The 10,299-nt window shown below is 36.1% G+C and overlaps 2 protein-coding genes across 2 annotated transcripts; both read right to left on the reverse strand.

Annotated features, from left to right (window-relative positions):
* Nucleotides 1–2,458: 2,458 nt before the first annotated feature.
* On the reverse strand, nucleotides 2,459–4,155 carry LOC110608425 (F-box/kelch-repeat protein At3g23880). The gene has a single exon (XM_021747640.2). The coding sequence runs from the start codon at nucleotides 3,848–3,850 to the stop codon at nucleotides 2,615–2,617; it is 1,236 nt and encodes a 411-aa protein (XP_021603332.2). The 5' UTR covers nucleotides 3,851–4,155; the 3' UTR covers nucleotides 2,459–2,614.
* Nucleotides 4,156–8,323: 4,168 nt separating this feature from the next.
* Nucleotides 8,324–10,007, reverse strand: LOC110607740 (F-box/kelch-repeat protein At3g06240). The gene has a single exon (XM_021746889.2). The coding sequence runs from the start codon at nucleotides 9,717–9,719 to the stop codon at nucleotides 8,484–8,486; it is 1,236 nt and encodes a 411-aa protein (XP_021602581.1). The 5' UTR covers nucleotides 9,720–10,007; the 3' UTR covers nucleotides 8,324–8,483.
* Nucleotides 10,008–10,299: the final 292 nt, after the last annotated feature.

Consider the following 10,299-nt stretch of genomic DNA (forward strand, 5'->3'; position numbering starts at 1 on the left):
TCGGAAAAAAGCAGGACAGAGCTCAGTTGGTTAAAATTATAAGGCGAGCAATCTAAAGTATTTCACACATGATAAAGGAAGAACAGCTTGAGTATGAGAGCAGAACAAGAACTTCATTAAAAGAAAAGTACATTACAGCACGTTACAAAGGCCTACACTACGGGATGAAAGACTATCCTTAAAGGATTTACATATCCAAATACTTCATCATCTACGATTATCACCTACCCTACTATTCTAGTCTTCAGTTCGGAGGACTTCTCGCAGCTCGGAATGTGAGTTTTTCAGAAAAGGCCAAGATCTATGCCGCTATTATAGGGGAACTGAACAAGTTGATTCCCATAAGCATTTCTCACTGTCCCCATGGGCAAACGTTCGGTTACCCGAATGTGATGCACGGTACATTCGAACAAGCTCAGATATTGTATGCCGGCTGTGCACCACACATGAAAAACATAAGTCTTCGGGCTACGACCCCGAAGAGATCGTGAAGTACACATTCGAAGAAATCGCTGGAGACTTGACTGAGTGCAGCAGATCCCAGTCTCACATAATACTGGTACTTCACATCGAAGGGAGCAATAATACTGGTACTTCACATCAAAAGGAACAACAAGCTGAGCGCCGGCGCCACTCCCATTTATATCAAAAGAGGACAACAGGGGCATCGAGGAAATTCCCTTTTTCTCTGCGGAAAAAGGTGAAGTTAGAGCGAACCCCTCAACAGCCCAGAACTTCTTTGGAGCCCGGACAACAAGCAGAGGAGGAGGCCGGCCAGACGACCCGGGTAAAGCAGTTTCAACAGCTTGCCGAATGGTCCCACCCTTCGACTGCCATACCAGAAGGATCTTCAATGCACCATCCAGACGCCTTAGAGGTAACATCAAATTTTCAAGAATTTTGAACTGACCCATTTTTATTTCAGGAACTGCAAAAAGTTTCAAAACAGAGACAAGTCAGAAACAGTTCTCCCTTAAGATGATAAGAGCAAAATCAAAGCAAACCTCTGGGGCACAAGGCAATCTGTTTGAAGAAGGCGTCGAATAGACCTGCCACAGATAAAACAAGAATTTCTCATTTCAACAGAAGGCTCAAGAATGAAGAAAAGCTGGCGCTGATATATACTCGGAGCCTGAGGACTTAGCACGGGGCAGAGCTACACTAGACTCTAAGCCAGTGATGTCAGATTCTTAAAAGATATTCACGGGAAAGGAAAGAAAGGAGATGTCCAGATAATGATGATAAAAAAAAGCAAAGGCGGCAGAGGACAAGAAGAATAGAAAAAAGACAGAAAGAGAAAAGAGCAGATAGAATTCAGAAACTGCGCAACGACTGAAAGATGAAAGGATGTTATTAAGGCACCTGAACCCGAACAGACGCGATCATAATAGTTCTTGGTATTCACCCCCTCGGCAGTTGGAGCAATAACTGCCGAGAAGGTGAAGGGGCAATTGATGACCGATGGATTTCTTCACCCCGGACCAGGGGCTTAACCACCGTTAAAGGCCTATAACATAGAGGCCCACGTATCTGATATACCCAACAAGCCTGGCTCAATCAACCTTCAAGACCGGGCTCGGCCCAGCTTCTTCATTCATAACGGCCCAGCCCACGAGAAGCAGGCTCTCTCCTCTCAAGCCTAGCGTCCAGCCCGACTTTCAGCCCAACCCAGGATCCAGAATAATATTCACCAGACAGCCTGGCAGATCCGCTTAAACGTACGCACGAGGAGAATCAGAGGCCGTTACGCATGGAGCAGGCGGCTGATACCCTAGTACCTCCGAATCCGCATGGCAGAGACGCGTGGCCAAATCCTGGAGAGGCCTTTACACGTCACCAGCAAGCAAGACAATGTATAAAAGAGGAGTCCCCTCCTCAGGAAACTTAAGCCTTATTCAGTAATACAAAACCCTTGTAAAACCCTATTCTATTGGATCTCAGATCATCAGTTAGGACGGTCAAAGGAAGAGTAGTTAGGACGGTCGGTACAGATAAAGCAGCGGGAAGGGAATCTGTCGCATGAGTAGTCCCAAATATTAAGGGAAATGGGTCAAAGATGTTGGATTGATGACCACCAAAGGGAGATCAAAATGGTGATGGTCAATAGCAAATTCACAATCTTTTATCGATCCAATGAAATCAATTGCAGAATTTCTGTATAAAGAATGTAATCTTTTGACAGAATAAGAATATCAATCATAATGACTTGAGATTAAACCGAGAGAGTTGATGAATCAATTTTAGTTCCTAGATAGAAGATTTTATTAGACTAAAAAAAACTAATTTTAAAAAAATGATAATACTGAAGAAAATGTGGCAAATGCAAAAAAATGCCAATCAAATGAAGGAGATGAACGCTTTGATTTGTTGGGTTTGGCCAGTAATGATGATCATACTTCTAGATATTAATTAAAGAAAGTTAGAAGTGAACTATTATTATTATAAAGTAAACAAAGAAGAAAACATAACAAAAATGTCCTTTATTAACTTATTTCAGTTCTACCAATTGTATCAAACACAACATTAACTGAATACATAAGCAACATATTAATAAAAGTATTATAAGTTGTAATTGATGAGAAGAAGCACAAGAGCTCTGATGAAATTAAGAGCTTCAACATTGCGCTGCATCTCCAGAATTTTGCTCATCTTCTAATTTGTTGCAACCCTTCAATGAAGTATGGGACTCCATGTAAGGGACAGCCTGCAAGCAATTGCTTGTATGTACTGCTCCTTCTAAAGGAACAGGGCTAATTGTTTCTTCAGGAGGGTTCCATACGATCAAGTGTTGACTCCACGATGAGAAAAATAGCTCGCCCTTCCTTGAAAATCCTAATGGCAGCCACATCTCCAAACACTCTGGGTATGCTACGGTAAATAATTTAGTCCAAGACTCTTCAACTCCATATTCAAGCAATACCCACAACTCCACATGATGATTAGTAGACAGAGACAAAGCAACATGCTCATTCAAGCAAAGAATTGTCCGCCAAAAATCGCGAGAACTGAAAGCATCTGGTAGAGCTGTTGTTTTGATAACCTCATTGCTCAAGTCGAAAGAAACAATTAAATCTCGACTATGGTCTCTCTCTTTTGCGCACCAATGAAATGTACCATTTGCACCCGTATGAGCTCTATGATCATAACTATAATCAGAGATGTCATTTTCGAACTTATAACGAGGCAACTCCCAAGAATTCAGAGAGACATCAAGTTTTCTCCAAGTATCATCCCTCAGACTATAGATCTCCGCCAGGTAATCACATTGGTTATCATGAGTCAAATACTCAAAAATCCTGAGTACTTTGCAATCACACGTTGTGGAGTCAAATCCAAATTCTACAATTTCCAATGAAAAAGACTCAGAAGGAGGATGTGAAAGATTGGATTGAGGTAGTATCTTAGTTTCAGAAGTAGTTGGGTTCCATAGAACAATATTACTCTCGTAGTTGTAAACATCATCCCATAACCCAAGCAAATCCTCAAAGAAATATCCATCACGGAGGCAAATTACACCATTACAGCAAGAACCCACGATGTCAACGAAAGAGCATTTTTCCATTATATCATGAGGACATGGAATTTCTTGTGGGGGAGACATGTCAAATGTATCATTGCAAAGAAAAGAAAAAGCCAAATAATATTCAAACCTATAATCATCATATTTGACAAGGATTTGGGAATTGGTTGTAGAATCAGAACAAGAGAGTAGGTTTTTATATACAAAATTAGGATCAGAAAAGAGAGCACACCAAGATCTGCAAACGCACCTGAATCTAACAACACTTCTAACGGGTAATTTGAACAAGATGTTGAACACCAAATGCTTGGGAAAATAATCAACAGCCATGGTAGATATTGGTTTTGTTGATGAGAGTCCAAAGCAAAATAGCTGAAAAATTGAAGGACAGAGCACAATTCCCACAAGTAGAGAGATTTGTAAAAGGATAGAGCCTCAAATCCACCTAAAACAGAGGCTTGCACATAAGATCCCCAGTTTTGAGAGCGAGAGAGAGAGAGAGGAAGGAATGGAGAGGATGTTCGGAAAGGCTTATGAAATTGAAGAGGAGGGAGATGAACTCTTAGCCACCACCACCGTGTTTGATTCAATTTCAATTCCTAAAATTTTGTGTAATTCAATTAGAATTCAATTCTACTTGTATGGGATTGGTTACAACTAACACTAATTCCTTTAAATTTTGACGAAATTTAAAATGAATTCAACATGTTTTATAAATTAAAATGCCCCTAATAAATTTTTTCCCCAATTATTTTTTATTTTATTAGTTAATTAAATAAATAACTGAAAATTAATAAATTATTAAAAATTCTAATAATTACAAAATAAATAATTATACTTTTTAATTTATATTTTTAATTGTATTTTATTCTATTATATTAATAAATTTGTAGATAAAATTTGAATAATTTTTTATTTTATTTTATAATTAATATGATATTAAGTAATAAAATTTATTTTAATGTTTGATGAGCTATGGACTGTTAAAGTGTTTGAATGGTGATATATAAATTAAATTATTCAACAGCTCTAGCTTGAGATTCGAAGAAATTAAAGCCACTTTATTAAACTAATGGAAAATTATAGTAAGACGTGAGCACATCTTACTAGTATTATGGCCCTTATACTGATGACGCAGGAAATATAACTTTCTCCACTATTGTACATGTGGTGGTACAGGTGACGGTTTTGAAACAGTTTTTTATTTTGAATAAGAAAAGATATATTTATTCAATTGTCCAACAAGAATATATTTGTCCATGTGGTGGTACAGGTAGATAGTCTTGAAATTATTTTTCATTTTGAATAAGACAAAAGTATATTTGGTTTTCACTAGATCTTGATAGACCGTTCAAAAATTTACACTATATTAATTTCCCTCTATATTAGGCGGCCATTTAATTTTTTCGATATGCACGCTGATAAAGCTGCGAAGTGACTGGACCTGCTCTCTTACATTTCATCACATCATCGGATTAGACCATCCCCTAGTGGCTCCGCACGTGGAGTCAGTCCAGCTTGCCTTAGCCACGAGCTGGAGTGCGCGATATTGGACCGGTCTGCTTTAGGGAATTCTCATAGATTTTGAGTCTAAATTCTTCTCTAAGGTCCGACCTCACCCTGGTTATAAGAAACCCGACGGTTATCAAGTGTCTCATTGCCTCTTCAGTAGTTATTCCATGAACAATGAGAAATAAATCTCTAGGTCCTTATTATGATCGTGCAACCTTAGAGAGGCTTCTGTCAAAACGTTATTTTTCTGCCTTTACTTTTTTCAAATTCAAACTCTCTAGACTATTTCTCTCGCTTTGCACTCTATACTTTATTTCTCTCTTTTTCTATAAAATTTTTTCGAGATGCGTCTTCTGTTCTTTAATAGTTGCCCCAATTTTCTTGATATTGCAAATCTAAAGTCCTGTATCACCACTCCTTCATTTACCAACTTCTTTTCTAAAAAATATCTAGATACCTCCATTTATCGTGTTAGAACTCTCCACATCATTCTTACCGTTCCTCCATCGCCGGATTTGATTGACCCCAACGGAATTGCAGTTTGGTCTTTTTTTTAAAGTAGCGTTATTTTAGTTTAACATTTATTTGATATAATAATTAAATAATTTAATTTTATAACATATATAATCATTTTAATTATTTAATTTAAAAATAAAATAAAAATTAATAAAATTTAACAGCTTGATAATAATTTTCATTGTTATTAATTTGGACTATTAATAAAATAATAATTTCATTTTTTTAATAATAATAATTATTATTATTATATTAATTATATTAATCATAGAATTCAACCAGTAAATAAAAATATGTAGATTTATTATTATATTAATTATATTAATCATAGAATTCAACCAAATACTAAGTAAATTTAAACTATTAGCTTCCAAAATTGATGTGTGCTCAGAAGACATGATCCTCCTAATGTAGACCCAGCAGAACACAAAACGTATATACAAAGAAGGGTTGTTGAGAAGACAAACATGAAGAAGAATCGATAATATCTCTGCATCAGAAAACTTTCCTTAAGACACATTATCCACAAATTAACAAGGAAAGATATTGGGTGACGATCAAATTTACTGCAACAATTGTCAACACCAGCACTTATATATTAACCCCATACCAGAAACATGTTTTTGATAATATGTGAACAAAGTCTCATATAATACATTGTCCAACCCAAGGACAGTGATGGTCAAATCGTTCTACGCAGTTATTGCATATTGAACAGTGTGAACAGCGAGGAGGTCTGTAAAGCATGCAAGTATCACAATACTTGATCTTCACAACTGCTCCATTGACCTCTACCTCCTTAATGCGTGGCATGGAGTTTGTCCAGCACCAACACCTGCAGTTCCATCAAAGCCTTCTGGTTCTGGAGGATGTGCATTGCGGGGAATTATGCCAACATCTCGTCCAGCGGTTAGGAGGAGAAGAACCAAATCCTGAGACATCATACATGTTAGAGTTCAATTTAATTGAAACTCAACACTATCTTTAAAATTCCATATGCAAAACAATCCTAGCATATTTAAAATTCCACCACCAGCCTAGCGGCCCTAGCCTGCATAAAAAATAAACACACTGAGGACATGTTTGAAACTTTTCAGCAGACTGTCACGTATAAGAAGAAGAGGGATAGGAATAGAGCTGGATAAGTGTTGTATTTTGGAGGGAAAAGCTGTTGAAGGCAGTTATACTGTTGAGATAGTTAAAGGCAGTTATTTTCCATTAGCCTTCTTTCTTTTGGTGAGAATATATGCAGCCATATCATGCATGCCAATAACTGAAGAAAGTAATAGTTGCAAAATGCATTACAAATATCCACAGCTCAAAAAGCACACCAATCAGAAGAGCCTCTAACTGGGAAAAAAAGACTACCATGGTTGACCATAAAAATGGTCCCATGCTTAAAATATTTAAAGAGAGTGTTCCTAAGGTTTAGGCAAATAATGATCTCATCCCCTAAAAGGTTCACCCATCTCAGAAGCACGCTTCAACACTTGGGCTAACTCCTGCAAACAATACTCTTCCTCTAACACCACTCACAGATCATAACAATTAGTTCAATAACTTCCATGTTCATGTACACAGCTAGATATGGAAATCTTTAGCCAATCCCACTGCTGACCACCCATTTAAATTATGCACTAATTTCTGTAAGGGAAATTTACAAAGGCTTTCCTCTTAAGGAGCACTGTACCCAACCCCTAAGAATCTCTTTTCCTCTATCTTTATTGGGCTGAATGTACTGAGGTGAAGATATGATTGGTTCGCAGTGAACTTAAGCTGATACACCAATGTAACAACAGCCCTATTCTGGATCTAATAAAATTCCATCCCAGTATCAGGGAAGATCTGGACAGCTGTCACATGAACAGGCAAATAAAATCTCATTGGAAAATAGTGCATGCTCTAGCAATAGCCAGGCAATCCTGCTGCTATATAGCATGAGAAAAAGCAAATACAAAGCGAAGTTTACAGAAAGTCAAAAGATCTAAAGGGACCATTCTACTTTGAGTTTTATTGAAAAATCCTTGCTGATTTAGAGTTCACATGATCACAGACCTGCTCCTCAGAGCAACGTCTACTAATTTTATGTATAAGAAAAATCATTATGTGATTTAAGGATCTCAAAAATTTTTTTTTTAAAAAACAATGTATTTAAACAAGAGAGAGAGATCACATCAGCCATTATTGATATTCCCAAGTGATCAGAAAAATCATCCATCAGTCTTCTAGCGACAAAGATGCAGAAAATTTTTAAAAAGAAGATTTTGTACGAGCTATTGTCGGGAATAATATCTGTTCCAATAGATCAATTTTTAAAAAGATTATATAAAAAATATGATACATACAATAAATCAATTACTACCTAACGATCAGTGCCAACACTTACTATCTAATATTTAAACTAAGGTAGATTCTTAATTTAAGATATGGCTGAAATTAGTAATGGGTTTATAGAGAAAATAACTTTTTCAAAGTTTACATCTTTTAAGTATAAATTATGTAAGTGTTTAGATCTATTTTGATTGCCTTGCATATATAAAAATAAGTTAGGATTTATTAATGAAGAGCGTATTATCTAAAGAAGAGCCACCTGAATTTTAAAAATGGATTAAAGTTGATAACATAGTGATATCTTGAAAAATTGTCTATACTCAAGTTGATTTGATTAAAGGTTTAGTGAGTGCAACATGCTTAATTCTATTGGACAATTTCTATCTTTTTAGAATTAGATGATTTTCACTTAAGAGTCCAAAAAGATTTTCTTAAGAGTCCAGAAAGAAGAAAATGTCCTTTATTAACTGATTTCAGTTCTACCAATTGTATCAAACACAACATGAACTGAATACATAAGCAACATATTAATAAAAGTATTATAACTTTATATCAGTTGTAATTGATGAGAAGAAGCACAAGAGCTCTGATGAAATTAAGAGCTTCAACATTGAGCTGCATCTCCGGAATTTTGCTCATCTTCTAATTTGTTGCAACCCTTCAATGAAGTATGGGACTCCATGTAAGGGACAGCCTGCAAGCAATTGCTTGCATATACTGCTCCTTCTAAAGGAACAGGGCTAATTGTTTCTTCAGGAGGGTTCCATACGAGCAAGTGTTCATTCCACGATGAGAAAAATAGCTCGCCCTTCCTTGAAAATCCTAATGGCAGGGCCATTCTCAAATATTCTGGGTGTGCTACAGTAAATAATTTAGTCCAAGACTCTTCAACTCCATATTCAAGCAATACCCACAACTCCACATGACGATTAGTAGACAGAGACAAAGCAACATGCTCATTCAAGGAAAGAATTGTCCGCCAAAAATAGCGAGAACTGAAAGCATCTGGTAGAGCTGTTGTTTTAATAACCTCATTGCTCAAGTCGAAAGAAACAATTAAGTCTCGACTATGGTCTCTCTCTTTTGCGCACCAATGAAATGTACCATTTGCACCCGTATGAGCTCTATGATCATAATTATACTCAGAGTCGCCATTTTCGAACTTATAACTAGGCAACTCCCAAGAATTCAGAGAGACATCAAGTTTTCTCCAAGTATCATCCCTCAGACTATAGATCTCCGCCAGGTAATCACATTGGTTATCATGAGTCAAATACTCAAAAATCCTGAGTACTTTGTAATCACATGTTGTGGAGTCAAATCCAAATTCTACAATTTCCAGTGAAAACCGTTCAGGTGGAGGATGTGAAAGATTGGATTGAGGTAGTATCTTAGTTTCAGAAGTAGTTGGGTTCCATAGAACAATATTACTCTCGTAGTTGTAAACATCATCCCATAACCCAAGCAAATCCCCAAAGAAATATCCATCACGGAGGCAAATTACACCATTACAGCAAGAACCCACGATGTCAACGAAAGAGCATTTTTCCATTATATCATGAGGATATGGAATTTCTTGTGGGGGAGACATGTCAAATGTATCATTGCAAAGAAAAGAAAAAGCCAAATAATATTCAAACCTATAATCATCATATTTGACAAGGATTTGGGAATTGGTTGTAGAATCAGAACAAGGGAGTAGGTTTTTATATACAAAATTAGGATCAGAAAAGAGAGCACACCAAGATCTGCAAACGCACCTGAATCTAACAACACTTCTAACGGGTAATTTGAACAAGATGTTGAACACCAAATGCTTGGGAAAATAATCAACAGCCATGGTAGATATTGGTTTTGTTGATGAGAGTCCTAAGCAAAATAGCTGAAAAATTGAAGGATAGAGCACACTTCCCACAAGTGTAGAGATTTGTAAAAGGATAGAGCCTCAAATCCACCTAAAACAGAGGCTTGCACATAAGATCCCCAGTTTTGAGAGAGAGAGAGGAAGGAATGGAGAGGATGTTCGGAAAGGCGTATGAAATTGAAGAGGACGGAGATGAACTCTTAGCCACCACCACCGTGTTTGATTCAATTTCAATTCCTAAAATTTTGTATAATTCGATTAGAATTCAATTCTACTTGTATGGGATTGGTTATAACTAACACCGATTTCTTTAAATTTTGATGAAATTTAAAATGAATTCAACATGTTTTATAAATTAAAATGCCCCTAATCAATTTTTTCCCCAATTATTTTTTATTTTATTAGTTAATTAAATAAATAACTGAAAATTAATAAATTTTTAAAAATATCAATAATTACAAAATAAATAATTATACTTTTTAATTTATATTTTAATTGTATTTTTATTATATTATATTAATAAATTTATAGATAAATTTTGAATAATTTTTTATTT

Source organism: Manihot esculenta, chromosome 4, assembly GCF_001659605.2.
Source record: "Manihot esculenta cultivar AM560-2 chromosome 4, M.esculenta_v8, whole genome shotgun sequence".
In the NCBI taxonomy this organism is placed as follows: domain Eukaryota; kingdom Viridiplantae; phylum Streptophyta; class Magnoliopsida; order Malpighiales; family Euphorbiaceae; genus Manihot; species Manihot esculenta.